This window comes from Scophthalmus maximus, chromosome 1 (genome assembly GCF_022379125.1).
Source record: "Scophthalmus maximus strain ysfricsl-2021 chromosome 1, ASM2237912v1, whole genome shotgun sequence".
In the NCBI taxonomy this organism is placed as follows: Eukaryota; Metazoa; Chordata; class Actinopteri; order Pleuronectiformes; family Scophthalmidae; genus Scophthalmus; species Scophthalmus maximus.
In genome coordinates, this window is record NC_061515.1 from 3,407,063 (window position 1) to 3,435,061 (window position 27,999).

Here is a 27,999-nt window from a genome sequence, read left to right on the forward strand (position 1 = left end):
CCAAAGCCCCCGCCCCCGCCCCCCCCACCAAAAAAACAACAATCAGCTGTGATCTCTTGTCTACGAAGAGAGGCAAAAAGATTAAGAGAGACAAGTCCAGCGAAATATTCAGTTCATAAATTAGATTTATTTTTGATACAGTATGTCGTTCTACTCGGTCCAAATGTTTGTTATTTCCAAAGCTGAAATTAAATGTGATTTTTCTGGAAACGAAAGTCCGTCTAAAGGAAAAATACCAACCCTGAAGCACCATGATTTTGTTCTGTTACTAGTATGTACAATTACATTTACTCATTATTATTTTTTAGCTTACAGTAAGTTACACTGTACATTAATATGCCACACATGCCTCTTTGTATTAAACTCTGCATGTGTTTTTCTTCTCCCCGTGCACAGGTTTCTTAAACCTGAAGCCCAGACACGGATTTGTCCTCGTTTCAAAATGAAAACAAATAAACATCTCGACTCTGATGCACACGTTTTTTTTTGTTTTTTTTAAAACCTTTCCCCCTTCCACTGTTTTGGCAAAAATGTCCAACAAGACACAACAAAACGTTTTTTCATCTAAAATATTTTCATAGAAAAAGACAAACAGTTCATGATGTGACAGACATTTCAAGAATAGTCATACATTCATTAGAACATCAACCCATGCACGTGACAAGCAAAGATGTTTTTTTTTCTTGCACGGGTTTGAAGCCTTGAAGTTTTGTTTTGTTTTTTTTCCTTTTTGCTCCACCTTGTTGGTGGTATTAGGGAATTTTAAAAAAGGATTACAGCGTTGCAGTACTGACTCTCTGTCAGGCTTCTTAATGAGTTTACCGGAGGGCTGAAATGCAATGGAAGGCAAACAAGGTGCTTTGTTGAGCTGATGAGCATCGAGTTTTGTTTGTTTTCTGCAGCGATGTCAAACAACAGTCGTCCAGATACTGATAGAGAGAACAAATAGTTAAAGAAACTGTGTGTGAAGTAAACGCCTCGTGTGTTTGGTTTGGATTTTTTTCCCGCTCTGACGTGCAGCCACAAAAGTCATCTTTGGCAAAATGTTACTGACTGATAGTCTGACATTCATACGTTCTGATGTGAAGAAGAAGATGATAAAAGTATAGGCTGTAAAATAACAGGTTGTGCGTCCTCTTTGAAAGGTGCCGTGTCCAGCCATGTCCATCGTGTAAACCAATGTACGATGTGATTAACTTGTTTTTTTTTATTCATTGTCGTCATGAACAAACAGGGCCACGACAGAGGCGATCATCACTAGTGCGCTACACAACACTGCTGGTAATGTTTGCACTCCATTTTCTCAGATGTATGAACGTAGTCACATAACCTCCGTCATCGCTGATAAGACTCATGCTCCGACATCTTTAGTGGAAAGGACAAACGTGTCTGAAAACATTGTTCTGCTGCCGTTTCTTACCAGACAACCATCAGGCCCGTTTGTCGGAGTCAGTGCCACACAAGTGTGAAAACTTGTTGTGTGGAGCGCTGACACAGGAGCCAGGATTTATTAAACTGCTCCTGAGTTTCTTATGCTAACCACGCCAACAACGCTAGTTTATTTCTGTAGTCGTGTACCGATTAGAAAAATGCCGCACACAGCACCTTTAGACTACATTCTCTCCTGTCTCTCACTCACCCGACATCACTCACCCACACGCTATTGACATCAACTAGTCAGTGCTGAGCACAGTTGAGCATGCAACACCTCCGCTTTGTCTCCTGTTAGTTGCTGTCGCAAAACTCCTCCATGCAGTTCATATCTCAGGCACGTGATCGTGACGATAAATTCGGAACAGCTCGGGTTCAATAACCCTTTTTTTTTTCTTTCACCCATCTTTTTTTTTTTTGAAGTGTAATTTAGAAATATGAATGAAAAACAGAGACTCTATCAAAGAAGGAAACAATAACTTCAACATCTGTTTGCTAATCTTTTCAAAGATCTAAGATATTTAAAAGGGCCCATTTCTGATTTAGATTTTAAAAGTTTGTATTACGACTGGTGAGTGTAGAGTGAAGCCGTTCCCTTTTCTTCCCCTTCACCCACTCACAGGTGCAGTAAGAGGAGTTTCTGTATAGGCTGTACCGAAAAAAGAAGGAAAAAAAATCAGATTTCTGTGGAAAAGCTGCTTTCGTCCGGTCACGTTACAGCATTTCCTCGTAAAAGAGCAGGTATGCCTGAGAGTTGAGTACCCTTGACTCCGGTACTGTCTGAACGGTGGTATCGCTGACGTACACCCACTGGCCCTGGGAGCTGCCACTGGCCTCCCTCGCACCTGAAAGACAAGACACACACTTGAGGGTCAATATCATGGGGCACAAAGCTTCAATAGAGATGTGGGCACGTATTTGGCATTGTGGTTGTCTCGATGTCATTCAAATATATGTTGATAAAAAAATAAAATAAAATAAACCCAGGCAAACCTTACCAATGTTCTCCGTGTGTGTGTGTGTGTGTGTGTGTGTGTGTGTGTGTGTGTGTGTGTGTGTGTTTTTGGTGGACTGGCAGGGAGCAGTAAGCAGCGAAAGAACTTTCTGCAGTTTTTTTTCCTTCCGTTTTGTTCTGTTTGTGGGTATAAATCTCATCATCACTTAATCAACCTGGGAAATATTTAATCTGGTTGACGTAATATTCCTAAGAAAACATGAAAAAGGTGAGGAGAACTGAGAAAACAAATGACATCATTAATAGCGTAGATGCTGCAGTAGGGCAGATACTGCACCACATGACTGCAGCCTGTCAGCAGTCATTATAACATGGGTGAACCTCCTGTCATCACCAACTAATGGCTCAAATTATAATGTGTCAAGTCTTGCAGTAGCTTGTTAGTATCAAGGATTAATGCTTCCTTGGTTTTGACAACTAGCACTACTCTGTACATCTGGACGAGAGAAAGAAGAGAAAAAAGAAGAAAACGACATGGATGTATTAAACACCTTTAAGCCTTTTAGAAGTGAGGCCCCTTGCGCAACTGCTGACCTCTTTCATCAACTTTGCACAAACACACAGATGCAAATAAACAAATAAACGGTGTTAAAAAGAGCGGAGGAGAGCCGAACCCCTGACCTGCCAGGTTCCTGTGGTGCTGGTCCGTTTTCCTCTGGGAGGAGCGCACTTTCACATATGCAGTGTAGTGGCCCCCCCTCATCGAGCCACTGTGTTCGACAATCCCGTACAAACTGTAGAGGACGCGCTCGTCAGCCGCCAGGTTCTAACAGAAATGAGACAGAGAAAAAAAGATGAGTAAAGAGAGTAGTTTCCAGGAACAGTATCAACCAAGGCCCTTCACCATAAACTGGAAGAGCAGAAACCTTCAGCAGGGTAAAGATGAAATAGTGGTAAATGTAGGAGAGAGTTTTAAAAAACCCTTTTGACGTGGAAGAGATTCATTCACTTTGAAGGCAAAAAGGAATATTTTTGACTTGTGAATTAGTTGCTTAATACCTTGCAGGACGCCGAGCAGAACGGAGCCAGATCCAGGATCAGAGGGAAGTCGACATGGCGGTTCACCTTTCGTAGATTCATCCCTGCCTTCAAATACAAAACAAGAAACGTGCATGTAAAAAAAACAAACACCTACTGTTGCAACATTTGAATATCTAAAATGGAGATTGGCAAAAGAGCCGCGTGTGGCTGCCAACCTGGTGGAAGCGTTTAAGATGCAACGTGATGACTGGAGGCAGCGAGGATATCAGCATTTGCTTCCTGGCGCTGGTGTACATCTTCTCCACCTTCTTATCTATGCAAACGAGACAAAACACACAGACATGTCAAATTATGAACTGATAAAAAAACCCATTTGTTTGTTTGTTTTGTTCACACAATCAAAAAAGTCATGAATCTCTCGATGCATGAAAATCAAAAAGAAGGATTCTGGGTGAATTATCCCTTTATTATTTTCCTATAGCAAATGTGATGTATTAATCAGATGTGCCGTATATCTGGTAATAATCTGGACTGGTTCTTCATTCCCATAGCTCTTTGCACAGGGGTTCCAGATGTTTGGTCTTACCAGCCAAGCTGCTCTTCCGCAGCTGTTTCTGACGGCGCTCGGTGCAGCTCTCGCACAGCAGCTTGTTGTTGCCCATCAGCAGCTCGACGGAGGTGAACTGGTGCAGGCAGGACTGGATGGAGCACTCCTTGGAGCTGGGGGTGTAGCTCTGGGACAGCGCCTGGAAGGCTCCCTGGTGGTGGTGGTGGTGGTGGTGCTGGTGATGGTGGAGGTTGTCTCGCGTCTGTGCTTCTCCCTGCTCCTCCGGAGAACAGTGCGTGGAGGGTGAGTCGTCCCCGGGACCGAAGCTCAGGTTGACTTTGGACACCGCGGTAACTAGCTGTTCCACGGCGCCACCTTGCCTCGCGGAGGCTGATGATGATGATGATGATGATGGGGGGGAGGAGGCAGGGACCGGCGTAGAGGACGGAGTGAGGGTGGAAGTGGACGACGGGGACACGTGGCCATGCCCGTGGCTGGCGGAGAAGGTGCGTGGGGCCCATTCGCTCTCTGAGGCCTCGCTGTCAGCGTCATTACTGCTGTCCTGAGCACCCGAGTCTCTCTCACTGCCATCTGACAGGCTGCCGGCAGTGGCCATCTTGCAAACAGTGACCCCCCGAGCCGATCCACCGGCCACCCCCTCCTCCTCCGGTCGCTCGGCACCACAGCTGGCTCCCTTCTCCTCCGCGGAGATCGAAGCCCTCCTGCCCTGTGGCTTCTGGGGAATGGAGAACACAAACATTAGCCCCTTTCAGAGATGCAGACTCCGCCAATTTTACCTGTTGGCATCACGTTTAAAAAAAAGATTCATTGATTTTCTTTAGCCAACTGCTGGCACGAGACTTTTGAAATAGTCTTTTGGCACAGCTCAAATGTTGTATAACAGCTCTCACACTGCCAGTAAAGGCATGCAAAAGATTCTCACATTCTTGGGTATGACTTTTATCCACAAGGCATTAGGAAGGGATGCTTTAAATTCTGTGCCTTACAGTTATTCACTTGAAAGCAGCACACTTGAGCTAGAGCCTACCACGAGTACCACTAGAGATGTTTGGAAACTGACACCGGCATGAAGAATGTGCTCGCTCAGCAAGAATATAAACACCAAAGATATAAAAAGATCAGCTCGGTAAAACTTTGCAGTAAACAGTTGCCCTTCTTGTTAATCAGGTGAAGTATATGCTATGTTTCTCTGCAGTACAAGTCGACATGGAGATGAATGTGAAATGCTTCAGAGGTCAAATATCGAATAACAAACGAGCAGGACAGTGACAGTTACCGTACCTGTCCACTCAGCTTCCTGGTGTTCCGGTTGACGGAGTGCCCTGCTGCAGAAAGAACCTGGTCAGCGTGGGCCGAGTTGGTGTCCTGCTCTCTGCTGCCCTTGCCCAGCCGGCCAGTGTTGCATGGTTTTGACATCTGACCCCAACGCCAACAACAAAAAAAACATCATCAGTGAAAAAATAACAAACAGCAAGGAACCAATTCAGTGAATATAAAAAGGAGGCACGCAAACAAATGTAAATTCTAATATCAACTTATTACTACTCTCTACTTATTACCTTACAGATTTTGCATCAACGTTTTATCCTCTACAACATAATTTCCACTGATTTTCTGAAGAACAGTTGCGGCAACTCACCCTCTCCTCTATGATGGGTAGCGAGATGTCAATGAAAGCCTCCTTCACAGTGGAGATCTGAAAGAGAAATCCCGTGTACTGTAAGTTACCGTCACCATTCAACGCATTTATCATCTTCACTCGTTGGCAAAAAGCATAGGCAGCTTCTGGTGCACATTCTCAACAGGTCTAAGAGGAGGTGAGGGAAGCAGCAGCTGTTTCTCTGCTTTAGCTCTCCAGCTCCACACCTGGTGCTCTCCACCTTCAAGGATATTCTAGTTTGCATAATGGCGCTCGCTTTGTTAACAAACCCAGAGCTCCAGCGTTTCATTGAAACCGCCTGCTGCAAACAGTTGGTGTTCGAGCTGGTCCTTGAAGTGCCTGTTTTTCTCCTTCCCGCCCCTTCTGTTGATTTCTGTTTCCTCTGACTTGTTTTTAAAGTTGTTTTTTTCTGCTCTGTATCAATGTGAGGAATGACAACTTAATGTTGGTCAACTCCACTCCAGGTTAGCAACAAATATATGCCAATGCATATTACACAGCACGTACGCACGCACCATACAGGGAAAAACTGAAATTGTCGACTCCACTATGCTTCATGCTTCACGTGTTCCATTGACGCCAGTACTGACTTTTTCAAATCCTTTGCTATGATTCTCCCACACACACACGCGCACGCACGCACGCACGCACACACGCACACACGCACACACACACACACACTTACATGCTCACACTCTTCACACATAATTGTGTTGGTCAGCTCGCCCACAAAAATTTGGTCGACAAAGTTCATCTTCACACCTTCCTTCCCGTATGCTGGTGGAAAAGAAAAGACATAATTTTGGATTTATAATGAGCGTGAACAAAGTTCAAATACAAACAATATTTTTGGGGATTTTACCTTAGAATCCTATGATCTATAAACCCAAGAATGAAGAAGAATTCACAGACTAAAAGGTTGCAGATGTAGACAATTTGAAGAAAAAAATGTCATCACATTCATTGTCCAAATCAATGGTCTTAATTCTTAAGGAAGAACAAAGGCCAGTGACTCTTAACTATACACACCGATTCCCTTGATAATTTAGGTTAAAGTTTGCATTTACAAGTCACACGATCATCTAACATGGACAATACTGCTCTCCTCTTTGCCTCCATCAAATTAAAAATGTCCTCTGCCTGATCAGTAACTGAGCTGTACTTCAACTAAGTGCCACAAGGTGGGGCTGTTGGTCTTGGTCATGTGTGCACTGTGAACCTTTCACTTGGCGTTTGGTCTCCTCGTCCGCCGTCTTCTCCGTGGGATTGTTGAAGGTCTTTAGAATGGCTGCCCTCACCCGCTGCGAACACACGAACACACACACACACACACACACACACAAACACACACACGAACACACACACACACACACACACACACACACACACACACACACACACACACACACACACACACACACACACACACACACACACACACACACAAAATTAAAACAACATTACCAGAGTGTATGTGACATTCATTAATGCGAAAAACAATAATTATATAAATTAAGGAAATTTCACTCCCTGGGCTTTGCGGCGTCTTCTTTTTTTCCCGAATTCTCTCTATTACAGCCATTACTGACGCATCACAGCAAAGCCGATATCGGAGACTGACAGATATACCTATTATAAGGCATCATTTGTGTAAAATAATTATTGTGCCTGTCTAAAGACATTAACACGTAAATCTCGTAATTACTGCGCATGTTTATGTGTGTGTGTTCAAGTTGTTGACAGGGGCCTACTTATTGGAGGTGACATGGTCAGTGAGTGTGTTGGTGGAAGAGCTGTGAAGAGGCACAGCCACAGTAAAGCACCAATCAATAGATAATTGGCCGTGGTCTGTGTCTGCGGTCGAAACCAGTCTGCCCCCCATTGTCCCGGGGACCCACGCACTGGACTGGCTATTTAGGTCAAAAAGGCCCTGTTAATCCCAGCCTGGCCAGTCTGCACCCCAAACCAGGCCGAGGCTCTCCCACTAATTAATTACCAGTAACCCCCCAACCTAGCCCCAACAGTGTGCACTGCCCCACACAGGACGGGCTGAGGGGAGGAGGGTTTGGGGGGAGGGTTACTGGTAAAAGGGTGAAAGGGTGGAAACTAAAATTAAGACGGGTGAAGAAGGACAGTCCATGCCCTGAGAGAGAAATACCTAACGTCTCAGCTAATTGGTGATAATTGACTGGGGCCAAATTAGCATATTTAGATCTCTGATACTAATGGCCAATCAACACAAACACTTAGGGCCTCTAAAAGGTTGTAACCACCCAGAGTAAAAGTCCCTCTCTCTGACGTGCTCACACAGGACAGTGTATGTCTTTGTTAATTGTACTGTATTTGTGTTTCTTCAAATGCGTCTATTCAAATTCATAACTTTTTTTCCAAGCTAACAAGCTGTAGATTAATTGATGCTGCCTTGAAAAACTAAAAATAACATGATTGCGTCATGTTTGCTGAGTAGAAACTTTATCAATAATATTCCAAAAAATATGTTCCTTACAACTGTAACAGTGTTCATTCCAAAAATTATTCATCGATGTATCTAAAATGCCAACTGTATCTCTGAATGTGCTTGGATGTATTCATGAATTTCTGAGTGAATGAATACGGAAGGCCGTACCCCCTCCCTCTTCACCTTCTTGATTGGATTGGGAGACGGGCTGATGAGTTTGTGTGTGTGTGTGTGTGTGTGTGCAGGAGGGGGGCCGTGGGTGACCCTTGTGCACAATGGGACGGCCCTGGAGCTCATTCAGCAGCTGTGGGTTTCCCAAGATCACACAATGATGCCGGTCGTGCCACTTGCAAGTCTTCTAAGTAGCACAACTGTCAGTGTTCACAAGTTTGAATGGGAGCAGAGGAAACCCAGCTCGCGGCCCCCTCCCGGGCCTCGGGCTGACCACTAAACACACCCGCTAACTTCTCCTCCTTGGTTCACGTAGCCACTGGTGGGGCCACGGGGGCCAGCTCTGCTGTGGGGTCTCCTAATTGCCCTGTGAAGGGTTGGGAGGGTGGGGGATCTATGTGCTTGCCAAAAAACATGGCACCATAAGGCTGGAACACAAAAAAAACTGGCAAGCCTGGTCAAAAAGAGCCAGTGGTGCCAGTTGCACGGGGGCACACAGCCACCCACAATAACGCAGCCGCACGTCTCGAATTCTGAAAACAAATCTGATGTTCTATTCAGTCAAACATTTGAAATATAGCTAAATTCAAAAAAGAGCCTTTATGCAAGTACTCCTTTGAGGTGGTGCTTGCAGCTAAAAGCTAAAATGTTCACAGTGACAGTTTGAAAATGAGGACGGATGCCGAGGACGGTGGCATTGTCTTGGCTTAAAAAGGCAATTTCTAAAACCTTGGAAAGTAAAACATTTGCAAAGGCTGATAGAACTTTGAAAAGATGTGAAAAGATCCCTGATAATTGTGTGTGAATGTGAGTCTACATGTTGTTTTTAAATGTAGTTATTACAAGTAGTCAAATACAAACATACAAATATGTGAACACAAGGCTCACTTTGGTTTCTTCTACTCGTATGGAGTCCAGTAAGTAATGCAGAAGCTCCTGGCTGTCCTGTTGTTGGTAGCCCTTGAAGCGCGGCGCTCTGGAGAAAACAAAGTAAAAACACAGATAAGAGTCAGGAACGACAGAAACTTAAGAGAAGAGAGGGAGAGGAATCAGAATGTGTCTTTACAGGAAGGAGAGACAGAACAGAAACAAAACTCGAGAAACATACGGCAATGACAATGCAATAAAATTCATAGCTTTCATTCCAGTTGGTTAACCCTGGACAATAAAAGGGTCCACCAGTAGCGAAACTACATCTACTACAGTGCCTGTCAGGTTATTTACTTCCTTGATATTTTGCTGAGCACTTTGTAAGCAAAGCAGGGGTGAACCTCCATCCTGTGGACATTTGATGCCGGGGCGGTTTAGAGGGGAGGCTCTCCTTGGGTCCGTCCCCTGGCCGCCCGTGGTGGAGCAGATGTGAGGACAGATGCCAGGGGCAGATGGGGAAGCCGTGGCCAGAGCCACCGCAACCTGTTGGGCCAAGCCAGCCACATAACCACAGGACAGGTTGGTCCGACAGGCACGGTGAGAGGCCGCGTTTGTGGTTAGAAGGGGTCATCAGTCAAATGGTGACGATTTTGGGAGGAGGGTGGGGGTTAAATCCATTAACAGTTCTATGGAGACCCTTTACTGGTACTTCATGACCAGTGGTCTTCAGGGTCTGGTATTAACTGACCGCCTGTCAATTTGACAAAGAAAAGACTTTATCTTCTTTGGTTCGACAGGACGGTTATGAAATGGAACCAATTATTTGATGTGGCAGAAGATATTTATGTTTTTATATTGGTAGGTAAACAAAAACTGACGACATAAGTAACCTTTAATGTTAAAATAATCTGGCTGCAGTGCTTTGAAGCCAATTAGTGCCATTCATCGGTCTACATATTGAAAGAATCCACATAAAATGAAGATGACCAACCACCTGCCCTCAACGCAGGTTATAACCAGGAGGTCTGGAGGAGCCCAAAGTCACCAACCCCCCCCTCCACCACCACCCTGACATGCTGACATGCTGACACGCTCTCCGTCGCTCATGCTCGCTTCATGCAGACACATGGGGAGGGCTGGACAGAGGGGTGGGGATGGTGGGCAGCACATATGCCATTGTATTCGCCAGCCATAAAAAAATGAACCGCATGTGAAGGAATGTCTCCCTCTGGTTCCGCTGACCAGTCTGTCTATTTCCCATGGGAGGGAGAGACGCACAGAGAAATATATAAAGCAGACAGAGATGAATTGGGATTTTTTTTTTTTTTCAAATGTAGAGGGAAAATATTAAAAAGCTTGATTGGGATCAGTGGGAATGAGGAGGTCTGGAAGCTCGTCCCCGTGGAGAGAGGCAGAAGGGCCCTGTAGCGCTGCTCGCAATCTGGCCAATGCAAACAGCTGCGGTGCTAACACAATTAATAGCCGGATGAGTTAGTACCAGACACAAGACCACACAAGCCCCCTCACCAAAAAATACACACACATACACACACACACACACACTAATGAACGACACAATGCACCCGCACGCAGTTCACAAAATAAATTCATCATCCAACATTTTACTCACTTACAGCCACAGACTATAGGAATGTGAATAATCTACAATATTTGCACATAGTGGCCTGTGCAGGGCAAATTTCATTATCTCACTTTGTCTACACACACATGCATTCAAATGTAGTTTACCAATTTTCGACATGTGCCACATTTTCATAACATAACTACTGATTTGATTTATGTATATTTTAATCTTGATTGTTTAGATTAAACCACCAATAAATGTTTTTTTATTGTTGGTAAATATAAAAAGCTGTTGAACCGACGATGACGACTGAAGTGGACCTAGTTGGACCCGGTCTGTTTTCCGGTATGGGTTAAGCCGGTGACGACAGTCGGCAGATAAAATCATATAGTGTATGATATGTAAAGATCGGAAGAAGAAGAATGGCAAGCAAAAATAAAGATTTGTGATGCGACAGTAGGGATGTCATGATACCACTGAAATACCATTAAAATAATAAAACTGTTGTTATTGTTGCTGCGTCCCAAAATTGTCACATCTCCAGCATCTACAACATTGACTGTATTTTCTGTATCCATGGTACCAGTGTAGAAAAACAAGTTCTATCACATTTCAGAATTGTGGCATCGATCTTTACTCACAGTTAGCCTCTTTCAAAACAATGTATACACACGTTATTAAATTGCACTCATTTGCACAGGTTTTATTTTTCCTGTAATGAACATGAAGGAGTTATTAACTTCCTCCTTATTGTCATGTTGCCTAACACTCGCAGGTCTACCTCAAGGGAATGGACTCAAATCATCAGAATTTAAATTATGAATCCCGGGACTGCAGCTCTCGGTTCAGCATTTGTGTATTATGTTTTAAATCAACTGTGAATAATTGCCACCATTCTTCAACCTGGAAGAGGTCTTCCTGCTCAGCAGACTTGCCCTTCTTCTTTGTGTGTGGATGATATGAGTGTTCCTGTAGGTGTGTGTGTGTGTTTGTGTGTGTGTGTCATGGATGCCAGAACACGAGATGGAATCCATTGTTGTCTCCTGCAATTTTTACCAGGAATGCAAGACTTGAACAATATTTGCAAGGTGTGGGTATGTTTTTTGCAATATACAAGTTCAGTGGCCGCCCTGAAAAATGTAATCAGTCCTTGAAAGAAGATGTACTACAGACGAATGGGTCTATGTGCTTGGTCTTTTTGTCCGGTTTATGCATTAGACATGCAGGGAGAGCGCCAAATAACCGCTAATAATAATAATAACAACAACTCACAGTGTGCTGTCTGAGTGACCTCAGACTCCCGGTTCCAAGGTGGGATAAAATATTTCAGCATGTAATTAAATGGTATCTTTCAGAGACTAGCTGAGACGAGCAGGCCGGGACCCTCCCTGGCAATGGGGAGTGGTGCTGACCATCCAACCCGCATAGCTTTGGCACGAGGCTGAGCACTTCTGCTGGCAGGGGGGGGGGGAGTCACAGCTGGTTGAGGTCAGACACACACACACACGCATGCGAACACACACACTTGTAGAAAACTAGGCTCAATCATGCTTTGGGTTGCACATAAACACTCGAACTGACCCTGCTGCTCTGATGCCAAAAAAGCTTCATTAACCTGCCTTTCAACACAAACACACTAGATAAGACAGTGAAAGAGAAATGGAAAAAAAAGTGCTGTCAGTTCCTGCGGGTCAAGGGCAGACTCAACCCTCTAGCATTGACGTGAGGACGACAGGCTGCATTTACAGAGTGCAGCCATCATAAAAGCTCACAACAATAGAGATAAAAAATGTCCCAGTAAACAGGGGCAGTTCTTGACCCCGTCATTTCAGCTCTAACCTTTCGGACCCGACTGAATGTGGACTAGCTGCCGTGTGGAGGAGTAAAAAAAAATAGAAACATGGAAGAGCCTAGTTCACAATGCAACTGTAATCATGTACACGTTGTGAGCGTTAGTATACACGCGAGTAAGACCTTGAGAATGCAATTGAGCGCACTGGAACAATGCTCCGCCACTTCTTTTTTCAAATCCAAGTGAGGAAATAAAATATTTAGTTTGAAAAATCCTGCTGAAACTAAAGAGTATGTTATGCAGGAGAAATAATAAAAACAAATGGATCTAAGATCAACAGCTTGATACACAACATCACCTCATGCATTGATTGAGTGACAATGCAAGAAAGCATTCCAAATCAAAAGTGACCAGTAGCTGCCACGAGTAGCTTTCCACTAAATTATTAAAACATGCAAGACAAAAATTTTAAAAAGTATGCTGTAATGAGTGATTATTTTCATTATCCAATTGATCTGATTGTTTTTTTCACAGGTGATGTCTTCAAGATTTCAAATCTTGTCAAATCTCAAAGATAATTTACAAATAATCAGATAACACGAAAGTTGAAAAGGCTCAAATTTGAGAAGCTGGATCCAGACAATTACTGGTATTTTTTGCTCAGAGAAAAGTTTTTTATCAAGTCTGTTAGAGAAATCAAACACATTGTCAATCTTGATTTTCTGGTACTTTTACAGTGAACGAAATCTTAGCTGCTGGTGTCTTTTCCTTTTCCGTGCTCAGCTCTCTCTTTACAACTACTTGAAATCGGGAGCTTTTTAAAGAAAAAACTAACGAGGTCACAGAAACAAAGCCACCACAGGTGAATTCTTAGAAAAGATGATCAGAGGTTTTTTATCACCTAATATTAATTTGGAAGCCTGCATCTCCTGGGAATGTGCTAAGATTGAAGTAATTGATAAACACTTACTTTTCACTGATGAAAATGATTTCAAAATGAGAAAAGCTGTGTCTCATCAATTTCTTTTTTGTCAAATTGATTTCGGTCTAAATAAGAAACTACATACCAAATTTTCTCTTCACAATTCTGTAGCACTAAAAAAAAGTGAGGGGAATATTAAAGCTTCATATTTGGATTTACTGTATGGATGTACAAAACAATGACATGCTGGCTTTTTAATCAAAGTTCATCTGTGGTATAAGTGAACCATATGGGTAAAAGTTGAATTATCTATTCAAATGCATGTCAGTGGAATGGATTAACCCTACATGTAATAGCATGCGCGAGTGAATAAAGGTATGTGTGATGCTTACTGTCTGAATGCACAATTGTCTGCATGTGTTCTGCAGGCTGAGGTAGTACCAGGTGAGGTGGCATCACACACACACACACACAATCTCACACACACAATCTCACACACACACACACACACACACACACACACACACACACAAACAAACGATTAAAGCTAGGTACCAGAATAACTGTCAAAGCCACACCAGAGATGTACCCAGTCAGCCAATGTTAAATGCCCTGGTCACCCACCTGCACTTAAACAGTGCACGACACACCCCCACCTCACACACACACACACACACACACAAACACAGGGTGGACCCAACCAGCAGTGTACCATGCTCAAACAAGGACCCGGCCAACCAAACAATTCACACTGTTCATAAAAGACATAAAAAAAACCAAGTGCTCGGTTCACAAAAGCCCGGCCGTGTTTCTGCCCATCACACAGCCTGTTGGACCTTGCGCCGGATCAAACAGGACACAGGTGGTAACAGCACAGTGGCAAGTAGCAGAAAGGGAGCGACAGATAATACATTTGCCGAGGTCCACTGCTGTACGTTGAGCTTAAAGTGCGTGAAAATGGGGCCTTCAGCTGTGACCAGGTGCTACCTGGGTCTGGCTGGTTAGAATCGGTCAGTACCACAGTGAGGGGATGTCAGCAGGTGAAAGCTGCGACTCCTGTGTTGTCCATTGCTGTTGTACTGATGGGAAACTGCAGTGGTGAAAAATATGGCACAGCTGGACGACTTCACTGACGAGGAGATAAAATACGCATACAGAATACGAAGGTAGGTGACAATAGGTTATTGTGCCAACTGAGATGAAAATTTCTGTTCTAACCTCCCTAAAGGTGCAGTAAGCGATTTTGGAGAAAGCTTGTTTCTCTCTTTGTTGTTGTTGTTGTTGTTGTGATTTTACTGCTCTGGCGGATTTAAAAAAAAAAGTCTATTGCTTTAGAATCGCTGCCCCTTTAATGTCTATCATATAATCTATTGATCAGAAGGTGTTGTAGCAGCTGTTTTTGTTTCCTAACTGGAAAAACATAAAGTTGAATTTCATGTTAAATCAAAAACACAACTTCTCTACTCCCTATACACTGCTGCCATTTTGTGCTGCAGGTGTTATCCACACACTACAGCGCCATAAATCACTTAACTCTTATTTTGAGCTTCCCACGGGGTAACTGAGGTTTGCTTTAGGAGATCCATAAATATTTCATGCATGAGCGTGAGGATCTATCAATGGTGAGAGAAAGTATGAAGAGTTGCGCCTTACTTCTGACAGAGCTGATTGAAAAGGATCTTGGGATTGACCTGGCCTTTCCCTGGTTCTTTCATGGTGTGGAGGAAGAGAAACATGGCCGCCGTCAGGGGCTCTGGATTGGGCAGCGTTACCATCAACGGACTCTGGAAGAAAGAAAAAAAAACATATCAAATTCCAAATTGGATGTTATGGCAGGAATTGTGGACATCGCCACAATAACACAGTTGACATAATTAATTTACTTCCCTACTTTTGTAGCACTAAATCAGAATGTCCCCCCCAAGAATTAAAAAGTTACAAAGAATGCATGTTACATATTATCATATTTACATATTTTCAATTCATCTATCCCTTTTCATACCTGGCCGGCCAGTAGGTATGAACCCAGAAGTGGCGACAACGCCAACCATTCCAAAAGCAAAGTAATCAACATTCGTCCCATCTGTGATTTGGTCTAGAGAAGACTAAACTTTGAGAGGAAGAGAATAAACTCTAGTAAACTGTACCAGATTGGCCTCCACAGGGGGGGAGATCCTCAGTTTGTGCCCCTTCTCCTTCACTTCCTGGATGAGCTCAATGAGCATGTGTGTCTGCGAGAGGTTCTGTGCGGACAGGATACCATTATTTTCACCATGTTGTTTCATAAAATTTCTGTAACCATTAAAAATCGAATGGCATCGGGGAAATGGTATTCAGGTACAATAAATGATCGACAAATGTGAGTTGAACCGGCAAAACCATTACGGAATCTATGGAGCATGAAAACTAATCACATTATGTACTTATCTTACTATTAATCAAATGAAAGAAAAATCCACCAACAATTTCTTAGACAAGAAAAGACACCCTCAACAAAAAAAACGTAATAATCCGTCAAAGTTACGAAACTGTAACCACATTTAGTTTAGTGGCAATTAATAGTGGTCTATTAAAATACCCTTGTGAAATGTAATCTCCTTTTCCAGCCGGATTTAAGAAACTTGCGGTGAGTTCCTTACTCTGAGAGAGGCTTTCAAATCTATCAATCTATGATCTGGTAGTTTTGAAATGTTTAGAAGATCCTTGGCGAGGAGGTAGCCCAAAGCAGCCATTGTCACCTCATGTTAGAGGAGCATCTTTCCCTTCCATTTCAAGAGATATTCGTTTTGTCACATCCTGGCAATGAAGACAGTTGCTATGGAAAACGCACAATGGAGCTGGCATTGTGAACGCAGATACAACTCGTCCTTTGACAATTATGTGTTTTCACCAGAAAGATTGCAATTTCCAAGGAAACAATACAAACAGACAGGGAGAGGGAGGGAAAAAGCATGTAAAGTGCGCTCACTCGAATTTCAATCAACGAGGAAGGCCCTGAGGGTGATTAACAAAATGGAGGGGGAAAGATAGCTTCTTTGTTGAAGAGGCATGTCAGTTTGCAGTCACCATGACACAACCAGAGAAAGACTGGGGAGGCTCTATAGCCGTGTTGTATGGCGAACACGCTGCGCAACCAACTGAGTGCCACTCGTGCATAGGCAGGTGAATGTGTCCAAGCAGCTTTCACCGCTGCATTGAACATACTTCAAAATTATCTCAATGTCTAACCTGTTTACAAATCAGTCATTGTGAGAACGTATCTGGTTTACCCATAGGCCAGACTCCACAGAAGCACGGCCTGGGGGAGGGTTTTATGCGTTGTAAAAGGTAAAAACATATGCATAGTGTCACGTTAAAATGGAAAATCCCTGACACTCATTAGGCTATCTCAAGGTCTCTTATAAATAAAAGCAGTGACTGGGGAGCTGGTGCAGTGAGAGATCCACTTTAAATTAATGTGATCATACATCAGATTCGTGCAATTGTGTTATTTCATAAGCTATTCATTCTGACTAAATGGTACAATGATACATTTGCAATGCAATGTTTTGTTCCTGCTACCATGAAGTCTTACACAACCAAGACGTTTGAACTGACAATAAACAACCAACCTGCATAACGGCATTGAAGAAGCAGGTGTTACCAAGGTTATTGATGCCTTTGACGGGAACCAAGGTGTTGTTGGTGCCTGGACTCTTGCCTCTGGGCGACTCGGTATTACCTGACGCTTCCTCTCGCAGCTTGATGATCTTGGGGGATGCTGCTGGAGCACAAGAGCACAGCAGTAGAATATTGGTAATAGTGGGCAAAAGATAACAAGTGCAGCACAAGCCTTGAAGTTACAGAAACAGTATGAGGTTACGGTGTGTGGGCAAATGACAAATGATTCAATTTCTAAAACCTGAAAGGTATTTTTGTGCCACGACTGGGCAGCCGAGCCTGAATCTGCAGGTGAGATGGTGGCTGGGTTGACAACTGCGTCGAGAATTGAAGCTTCCCCTTAAAATAAAAGTTGCAGCTAGAATCAAGAAAGAAGAAAAAAATTGGGCTCAGCCTTGAAGCGAGACTGGGGCTGGGAGCATGCTGCTGGGATGGCAGCTGGAATGGAAAGCTGGGTCATTTGGGGAAGCAGATGACAGCTGTAGAAGTTTCCGCTGGTTAGTGAGGGAGGGGTGAGGGGGCCGGGGTCGGAGAGACGGCTCCCCGGAGCCAGCTGTTCGTCCTGATCACCAATGAAAACTAACCTTTAACAGCAACTGAGACACAGATGGTCAGAGTGTAACAGTGTCGTACAGAGAGTCTGCTGGGGGCAGAGGAGAGTAGGTACTGGAGCTGCGCGAGCTGATGGCGTGCCAGCAGTTAACAACGAGGCTAACACCACGGTGACTCGATACCAATGTTATGTTACTAACACGTGTGAGCAGCTACTGATTGGCTAGTGAAGAATCCCGGAAAAGGACATCAGAGCAGAAGAGGTTTGTTCAGCTGACCTGTATGTACACAGACGACAAACTTTAAGGGCTTCAACATGTTACAAATACTTCACATTTTTTTAAACTTTGATCAGAAGAGGCAAAATACTGCTGAAGATTTGAGCAGTGTTTTATGTGAAAAAATATTATAGATTAAACTAGGGCTGCAACTAATGATTATTTTCATAATCGATTAATCTGACGATTATTTTCTCGATTAATTGATTAGTGTTTTGGTCCATAAAATGGAAAAGAAAAAGGCGATTGTGTTTCCCTAAACCTCAAGATGATGTTTTGTTTTGTCCACACACCAAAGATATTTAGTTTACTGTCACAGAGGAGAAAAGAAACCAGAAAATAGTCACATTTAAGAAGCTGAAATCAGAGAATTTTTTCCATTGAAAACTACTTGAACCAATTAATAGATTATCAAAATAGTTGGCGATTAATTAAGTAATCAATTACTAATCGATCAACTGTTGCAGCTCTAGATTAAAAGAGCTGACATTTTCCAACTAAACAATTTAATACAGAGTATCTGCTGATAAATATTGACAGACTGTAACACACTGCACTTGAAGTACAGCTGACTTGGAATGGCAATATTTTGTTTCTGTATTTCTCTACATTGTGTTGAATCTGTGTTGTTTTCCCAATATAATCAGATCGGCTCCAAGACCTCACAGAATCTGTCTTAAAAGCAAAGTTCTCTATGTGCAAAACAGAGGTCTGTTATTTTTTTCCCTTTGACAGTGGAAACTGGATGATATATCAATTTCCAGGAAGAAAAGCATATATATCCAATGTGCCGTCTAAATGAGGTTAGAAAATGACTTTCATTTTTAACTGTGGATGCTCTGTTTTGTAAGATTAACACAGAACATGAAATGATGGAAGTGGTGCAAATGGACTAAAGAGTCGAGGTGAGGAGATGGATGAGGCAAATGAATTTAGGAGAGAAGGTGCAAATTAAGCGCTGTTCACTCGATAGGATACTGAAGACGTTTGATCCAGAAAAAGCAGACACTTGCTCCGTGATGGATAGATGTATCTATATAGGCAGGCTGGCAGCGAGACCACGAGCCCGATCCCACAAATGTCCGAGCTGAGGAAATTCAGTTGACTAGTAAACCATCATAACAACCTGGACTTCTACTCTCACCATTCTTCTCCTGAACACAAAAATGACCTTCCCTTCGCACATACATTCAAACCACAACACATTTATTGAAAAAGCAATTCTTTCAACCTACAGCTTTTCCTCCTCAAGGCCAAGGACCTTCAGCGGGATTGCCCTGGTCACCGTCGGTGACAGAATGTGAACCTTGGGCTTTTCACTTGTGGCCGGGCAATTTAAATTTTATTTTCAATCGAGTTCCACTCAAAGTGTGTTTAAGTGCGACTTTTTCTGTCAAAACTGATTTGAGTTTTGCTTTGAATTTTAATGTCCTTATCTGAAAAAAGGTTTCACACCGTGGAGATGTGAAGAGAGCGTTGTCCTGTGGTTTGGGGATTGAGAACGCAAGGGCGAGGTTCAGCTTGCTGGGATGACATGCTGCTGTTGCGCTCCACCCAGTGATCCTGAATGCATCTGGCCCTCCATGCTGGCAACATCTGGAGGCCATTTTTCCATCCTCAATATGTAGCCATAAGGGAGCACCCATATGTCAACACACACAATGCATGGAAAACAAGTGTACCCCCCCGACCCAATCAGGGAAAAACAAACTGTGTTTTATGGGATTTGTTGTGAGGAGATGTGTTTACGCAACAACTGAGCCAAAGAGAATGTAACCGAGAGAAAGAAGGGGTGTGTTAATGAGTGTGTGTGTGTGTTCTTGTTGTGTTGTTTGTGAGCAGAGACCCAAAAATCCACAGACTTAAATGCAAACTTGAGTCCAAGAGCTACGACTGACACTGGAGCTAAGAGGCAGCAGAGGAATGAGGAAACTAACTGGGCGGAATGGGGATGCCGACGGACACATTCTGCATCTGGGACCGTCACCCAAGGTAAACAATGTTCAGGGAGCCATCTGGTTAAGAACGGGGAGAGGGGGGGCAGAAGAGGGCATGGGGGGGTGCAGTGGGTGGAGGAAAGGGTTGCAACGAGCACAAGCATATGGAAAAGCAGATTTTTCCTCTCCCTGCAGCAGTCGGCGAAGGCAAATGTCAGCATGCGCCGAGTCCACGCTTGACTGTGCCGCACTCGGCACCACCACCTGGCCCTCCTTGCTCAGCCACCGAGTGTGGGCAGCAGTGACACTGCAGAGCCTTTCCCCCAGGGTGAGGGGAAAAGCACCGCGGTGTTCAGGGCTCATCCACATGCATGCATGTACACCAACACCTCCTGCACTCCCTGCTCTTTTTCACACAAGAGATACACAAAAAGAAACATGGGACTTCAGTACAACAGCAAGCTTAGCTGAAACCTCTCGTAAAAAAAGATTGCTCTGTCATGCGTCTGTTCTGTCCAAGCTGAAGCACGGCCGAGTTAAAAAAAAATAATAAAGCTCATGAGACGATGTCATGAACAAAATGTTTTCTTTTCAAGTTTGTTTTACAGCAATACTCTTAAATTTACAAGTGAACCTATAACACAGTGGCATTTGGTAGTTACAGATCCAATCAACACTAAAACAAGGAAGTGTAAAAATAGCCCTCTCAATGTGGTTCACAGTTGGGCTGAGAAAGTATTAAATGGTATGGCCAGTGGGCAGTGCAGCAGTGTGGAGGGTCGGGGCCAGCTCCCCTCATGCAGAGCAGGCAGTCAAGAGGAATGCCAGGCAAACACCAAATGTCTTATTAATTCGCTAATTTGTTGTGACTGCAGGGCATGAAAAGCCTGTTTCTTTGCCATCTGAGGCCAAGAGAACCCAGTGCCATGTTACTTACAGAAACACACACACACACACACACACACACACACACACACACACACACACACACACACACACACACACACACACACACACACACACACACACACACACACACACACACACACACACACACACACACACACACACACACACACATGTATACAACACAGCTTTTGCTACCCACTCTCTGGCCTACTTCCATGTGCGGTGGTGGGAATAAAGACAGAATCACCCTTGATTACCTCCGTGAAAGCACCACCAGGGGACAAGCAGCTTTACTGGCCACTGACTCAGCTAAGCTTAACTGACAAGTGTACTAAAGACTGTGTTTCCCAAAAAATCAACAAGCCGGCAGAGCACGTACCTCCACCAAGGCCCACAACAGTCCCCCTACAGTCAAGCAATCAGCAAATCAGCAAATTGCAAATGCTCGTAGATATCAGTTGCCTAAATATGACAGATTTTTTTCCAAACTAAGAAAAAAAAACCCCTCCCTATTTAGCAATGTTATATAAAGTTAGAAAAAAAATCATGGATTTGCCCCATTTTCGTTTTTGGCCCATGTCTCATCCTTCCAGCAAGTTTTGTGGAAATTAGTTTTTGCGTAATCCTTCTGACAAACCAACAAACCAACTGACCGGCAGGAGGTGAAAATGAAACAGTACATCTTTCACTTTCATCAAGGTCTCCAAAGAGGAGATGTCAATAGTGATGTCAGTCCTGGAAATATTGAGCCCAGGAGCAAACTGGAAACTCTGGATTCACCGATCCCACTTTTTCGGTCCTGATACCGAAACCTGGTGTTTGGGTATCTGTCCTATACAGAGAACAGAAGTGTTTGAGCTGTGTGTGTCACTGTGTGGAAGAGACAGGCTTCATTCCCTTGCATGTAAGGCAACATGACGCTTGACTTAACCTTAAACTTGACCTAACTTTGTAAACACAATAAATACAATGGTCTCCCATCGTGTAAATTCACTGAAAAGTTAAATCTTCAAAATTAATAGGAATTATAACTATAACTAATTATAACGCAAAATGTAGGAGTCTACCACCGTAACTGCTTACGAGTGACGTAGCAGGCACACACAGACACATAGAATAACAGAATTGAATAGATTGACCACACACCAATACCCGATCCAGCCATTGCCTCATTATCAGGCCAATATCCATTGTCAGTATTGGATCGCTTCATCCCTACTAAACACAGGAGTGTGTGACCTCAGAGTCATCGCGGCCACCGAGCCACTGAGCTAAAAGAAGAAAACAAATTTCACGCTTAAAATCTGAAATTTGGTGTGATTAGGACCCGATTGCCACAGTAACATTAAATTACATCTACACATAATACGGAACTGGTGAGTATCGATTCAGCCTTTCTATGGAAATTCTGAACTTTGTTTTGTCAAAGTTTAAATAAATCAGAGTGAAGCTATAGGTATGCATTTGTGTATTTGTGTGTATGAGACACAGATGAAGAGTATAGGAAGTGATGATGCACTAGCTGCTGTATTTAACTGTCTCTGACGATATGTCATTGTGTTTCCGTTTTGAGATTGAGGGAACTCGGTGGAGAAGAACAATCCTATAACTTTGAGAGGCGGTGCCTTCTCTACTGTGATGACTTGGGTTGCTTATCTGTAACGGAACTTCATAGGGCCAAATGTATTTAGCTTGACTCTTGATTTTATACAATCTGCTTTGAGTGGAAACCATAAAATGTCACACAAAAGACATTTCTAATGTTTATGGGCGTCTAGTCCAAGTTGTTTTTCAGAAAATCCCTAATTCTTTAATTAAAAATATATATTATACACAGAGGTATTTAGAGTTTGCTTAAAATATCCAAATATATTTAGGGGTTGTGTTTTTCAACTACAGCACACAAATGTAATTTTTATTCCTTTATAATCTATACCTCTGATTTATTTGAAAGAAGAGGTAGGTCGTGTATTCAATAGTTACACCACCTGTCTCAAAACAAGGAATCATATTTATGGAATAACTATTTTTTTGGCTGGTAATCAAAATTTGAAAATGTACCTGTAGCATCAAAATAGAGGAAAGTTTTTGATCATTGAAGCTGTAAATGTTGCAAAAAAAATAAATACATAATATATTAACATGAATACTACAGTGACACAATGATATGGTGAATCACAACAATGCATGACAAAAAACAAGAAGGCATCGACGGATTCCAATGGGAACTGAGCGCTGACGTCTATTCAGCACCAACATTTTAATTTGCTCCACAAAGACTCCCCAGCTGTGTTACTAGCTGGAGTCTAGCTCTCTGAGGTCAATTAGCTTTTTACTGGGACTCTGGTACTTGAGCTGAAGGCCTTGATGGTGAGAGAGCACAGTTAATCGACTTTCTTTCTTCCCAGAGCTGTTGTTGTGCAAAAATTATTATGGATTCTGAAAAAAAAAAAAAAAAAGAACTTGCTGGGCCTCTTTTGTGCTTGGGAGTACAACAGCGGCGTTTTCTGAACACATGGCCTTCACGCTGAAAATGCAATTTCACAAGCTCCTCCACAGACAACAAGCGCCTATTTTGTTATACTTCCTATAACAGTGGCCGCCCGCTTCTACGCCCATTTAGGCCGACCGGTGTGGAACAGTTGAGTGGCAAGAAAGGTGACAGGTAATTTAAAGAGGGCGGTAAGCTGTACAGTTGGTAGCAACTGTCCGTCTACGTATTGTGATGAAAAAAAACTGCATCACTGGGTAAAACAACATGGAATCTAAAGGAATAGTAATGGTGTCAAACAACTTGAGGTAAGATTTCTGAATGCCTCATTCTCTTTCTCTTATTCTTGGAGGTCCTGTTTTTCCCAGGAACTTAACACAAACTATGTAGGCCTTCTCTAAACACATTTTACGAAAAGAATGTGCCGATTCCTCAGTAATGAAATGTACATGGAAGATCTCCAGGAAAGAGCTTTTGCACCTGTGCCATGATTGTTCAAATAGGTTTCTTAGTGAAACTTTAAACCGTCTATAAAAGCAAACGCACAATGCAAATTGAAAGAAAACAGGGCTTGTGTGCTTGAGTTGAACATTTGTTTCAACATTCTGTGTATCTGTGAGTGTGTGTGTGGGTCCACCGAGAGTTAGTGTGCGCTCCAGCTGTTGGGATCTAGTCGCTCCGACTTGTTGAGGACCCTGGCTCTCACTTGTGCAGCGGCACACAGGCCCAGAGGTGGTGAGATGCACAGCAGCCTCGGCGGAGGAAGCGAGGGACAGAAACAGATAGTGATGGAAAGACAAAGAACGACAAAAACAGAGGCTGAACCCCAACGCAGCTGCTCTTGTTCTTCAGGGAACCCAGCCGGGAAGCATCACTCGAGCGCCTAATTCCTCTAATGTGTGCAGTCATGCGACGTGCAGGGTGAAGATGAAGAGGGGGGGGGTTGATCCAGTGTATAACCCACAACTGTGGCTGTGGTGGCCGAGCGACTAAGGATGGACCAGCCCGACTGGGCCAGGGTGTCTGGCCTCTGGCCACTGGCAATAGGCACCGGGCAGGGGGCTAAGCTGAGGCAGCCAGTGAGACTAAAAGTGATGATGCCCACCACCACCCTGTTCATCCACAGCCTGTTAAGAGGCCGCTCAGCTCGCCGGCACAAACTGGGAGCAGTACGGCAACAGAAGGTGAGTGCGTGTGTGTGTGTGTGTGTAAGTACAGGGAGGGGTGGGGGGTGTAATACATATATGGTTCAATGACTTGGGGCTCAGGTGGTCTGAGTAAGGTGAAAGGACATTGGACTGAAAGTAGGGAAATGCCGTCAAACATAAATATAAAACATAACCTGCTGCATCAAAACTTAAATTCTCCTCACACTCCAATTGATTAATATGCACGCTATACTGCATGTACAAATATGCGTGTAGTGTCAAGGCATTAAAAATGATTATATCCATAAGAAATGATGCCTGTGACACAAAGTGGCATCAACCCATCACGCTGAATGTAAGGACTACATGTGCGTCGTGCTGCAGTGAGTCCAGGAATTTCAAATGACCACAGCCACCAGGGGGAGCAGGTGTACTGCAGTCAATCCCCAGTATGTAGGTATGTAGGGGAGTCAATTGTCAATCACAACTCTCAACCTTTGAGTCCACATCCGTTCACCAGCATCACTTGGTTCAACGGTCATTGATTTGTTGGTACAGAGATGATCGACAGTGGTGTTGTATGTAGTCATGGTGTCACTGTGTTGGTAGTTTCTAGTGAAAAGTATCTTTCCACTTCCATCTAATGCTTTGATAAAATGCCAAGTGAACCAACTTCTTGTCTTGCTGAAATTGCAGCGAGGATGTACATGTCTAATAAAAAGCCTAATTCAGCAGAAGTAGGTGTCCAGACCTCAAGGATGTTGCAGAAACACTGTACCTGATGTTGCCTTGACAGAGTGCTTTTGTAAAAAGTCAAGAGACTGAGCCAAAGCCTTCTTGTTGCAGTGAGTGGAGAGTTCCTCGTTACATTCAAAACACCTGTTGCAATGAGAGGGGGGGGGGGGGGGGGTCATAGACAGAAACAGGAAGACTTTAAGTTACTGTGCAAGGAACTAATGTTGAAACAAGCCATTATTTGACAACAGAATTACTTGGCTGAAGTCTAAAACCATCACTTTTCAGAATTAAAAAAAAAGCAGTTAATACCAGATTAGTGGTTAAAAAAAAAACTACTATTCATGCACCTTCAAATAAAGAGAAAAATTATATAAAGATTATGAAATTGAAACTGCCCTGAAGATTGTGGTAATCCAAGATCAAGACGACTTTACGTGTATGTTGATTTGTATGTAAACCCCTCACACTGACAGCATCTTAACACGTGACAGGGCATGTTGTATTATTGTAGTAGAGCCGGCAGTGTGACAGTCCTGCCCTATTCATTACTGTTGATAATAATGAATGCGGCCCGTCGGTTGCTCACCAAGCCTTCCATGTGCTCAAGCTGATGGTGATGCAGTGAGACTCTGGATGAAAAGCTTGGTAGTGCTTGACAGCGTGCTGGATCCCCGACTGGTTACAGCTCTGAAGAGAGTTCATTAAAAATAAAAGGTTAGCCAAATTTGCATGTGGTAGAGCTAGAGATATACAGGTAAAAAAAAGAAGATATTATTATTTTCTAAGGTTTTTGACAGTACACAATACACTGTATATGTAGACATTTGTATGATGTATAAATCTGTGGATTTATTTTTTTTAAATTTTTTCAAATTCAAACAATAACTTGGTCTCTCAATAATTATTTATAATATTTTACACAAACACTTATAACAGACCAGCACAAACATAATTTCATTATACTATCATACACATTATTAACAACATAATAACACCTTTTTCAAATGAAATATATTTGTTAGAGTATCCCCTCTCTCCCCACACTCTTTGGCTTTGTTTCTCTTTCACGCACGCACGCACGCACGCACGCACGCACATTTCAGCTTTTATTTTTTCTTGTTATTTACATCTTAAATAATATATTTAACAATTTAGGACAGAGGAGGTGGTGTCATGGCTCCATTCTTAACTCCTGTGTCATATTCATCTTTTAATCTTAAACCCAAACATCACTGTGTATATCCAGTGTATTGCTCAACCCCTGCAGTTTGCTTTACATGACGTTTTCACAGTTTAAACATCAGAAGAAAAAAAAAAAATCTAACCTGGAAACCACACTTTAAGCACACCAGGACGTCATGTGACGCCGCCGCCGGCTCTCCGTCGATCATGGTCCTCTCCTTCAGGCACTCGGAGCACATCATCCAAACACTGGAGAGGACCGACTTCTTCACCGAGCTCAGGTCCACTGCCTTACTCACATGCTGGCAAGTCAACCCTAATTCAAAAAGAAGAAAAAAAACATATATATATATACACTTATGAGAAATTTACCCTGCAGTCCTTTTAAGGGACATGGCCCAACAAAAAAACAAGCATATATTCGATTTATTATGAGATAAATCTGTTGTTATGGATTGGCTTGGTAAACATGTGAAACATATGTTGTGTTTTCCAGTGATGGAAACTGTCATTGGCAGTGGATGAATATACCTTTTTTTCTCTTAGAGAACATTTTAACAAAAATTGCTGTAGGGTATAATACATACATATCTTATTAAATCTTATTTTGAGTCTAACTAAAGCACGTTTACTCTCCACTGTGCTGCATAAGAGCTGTGCCACACGAAAACTCCCAGCCGGGTGGTGTCCAGCGCTGCCCTCAGTGACTTACCACTGACTTCGTCTGACGACTCCTCGTCTCGCGGTTTCCTCGGTTTACTCGTCCGCTTGGTCATGTCGGCGGCTTTCAGAGAGAACGGGTCCTTTAGACGCATCTGGAGGGACGACAGCAGTGAAAATACCTCCGCATAACTATGGTTTGATGGTGATGCTGGACCAATTATTACACATTTCTGTTGCGTTTTGCTCTGCTACTTGAACACAAACCCCTCGGCGACACCTACGTGTGGCCAGAGGTCAGGTGACCGACTTGGCTTGACCCTAGGAGGCTTCACCTGATCATTGCAGCCATTTCTCACCTGTTCACCGGGCCCATACCGATGGGATAGGGTTATTTAGGCCACTCAGATTACTATGTCTAAATACTCTATCTATAAAAAAAAAATACTTGGCATGCACAGTAAGTTACTTATAACAGCCACTGAGATGAAAGGTGACATTACATCAGGGTCAACTACCTGGTAATGGACAACAACACGATTACGAGGCCTCCATTGGACCCAGCTGTCCAGTTTAGCTGGATATGAAGTCGTATTGAAGTCGTTTATCCAGGCAACGTTTAAAACAGAGATTACATCTTCATATCTATTTTCAAATTTGGCGAAGAGGCGGTGCGGAGCTCACCTCTTTAGTCCAGCTCCTGTGCTGCTGACTGTGTAGCTAGCTAACCTGCAGCCAACGGTGAGATGTCAACTCCTCCCGGTCCGCGAACAGGCGACGAGCCGCATTAGCTCTGTCGGAATAAATGACACGTTTAAACGGGTGTATTGAGTCCCACGACACACGGGGGTGTTGGGGTTATTAACCGACGACGACAGAAACAGCGTCTCAATAACTCTTCGTGTTTTTATTTTGTTTTTATGTAAAATGCTATCGCTAGCATGGGCTAGCAAAACACAAGTCAACATGTGACGCAGTACGGCAGCTGAGG

General features: G+C 43.3%; 1 protein-coding gene and 1 long non-coding RNA gene across 5 annotated transcripts; one reads left to right on the forward strand and one right to left on the reverse strand.

Annotated features, from left to right (window-relative positions):
- Nucleotides 1–107: 107 nt before the first annotated feature.
- usp45 (ubiquitin specific peptidase 45) lies at nucleotides 108–27,999 on the reverse strand. Of its 4 annotated transcripts, none has more exons than XM_035623902.2 (18): nucleotides 27,693–27,999; nucleotides 27,061–27,163; nucleotides 26,492–26,664; nucleotides 25,753–25,853; nucleotides 25,207–25,307; nucleotides 17,065–17,213; nucleotides 15,601–15,696; nucleotides 15,107–15,237; nucleotides 9,173–9,260; nucleotides 6,875–6,956; nucleotides 6,341–6,432; nucleotides 5,635–5,691; nucleotides 5,277–5,411; nucleotides 4,014–4,710; nucleotides 3,643–3,740; nucleotides 3,446–3,532; nucleotides 3,068–3,212; nucleotides 108–2,276 (listed from the first exon to the last, which is right to left on the reverse strand). In XM_035623902.2, the coding sequence occupies exons 2-18, from the start codon at nucleotides 27,161–27,163 to the stop codon at nucleotides 2,146–2,148; spliced, it is 2,466 nt and encodes an 821-aa protein (XP_035479795.1). In that variant the 5' UTR covers nucleotides 27,693–27,999; the 3' UTR covers nucleotides 108–2,145. The 4 variants fall into 4 exon arrangements, with proteins under 4 accessions (XP_035479795.1, XP_035479782.1, XP_035479788.1 ...); XM_035623889.2 differs by having other exon boundaries at nucleotides 17,065–17,216; XM_035623895.2 differs by lacking the exon at nucleotides 27,693–27,999 and adding an exon at nucleotides 27,527–27,655 and having other exon boundaries at nucleotides 17,065–17,216.
- Nucleotides 17,613–20,461, forward strand: LOC118299870. Its single transcript, XR_004789973.2, has 3 exons — nucleotides 17,613–17,928; nucleotides 19,786–19,935; nucleotides 20,076–20,461. It is a non-coding gene; the product is annotated as an uncharacterized LOC118299870 (long non-coding RNA).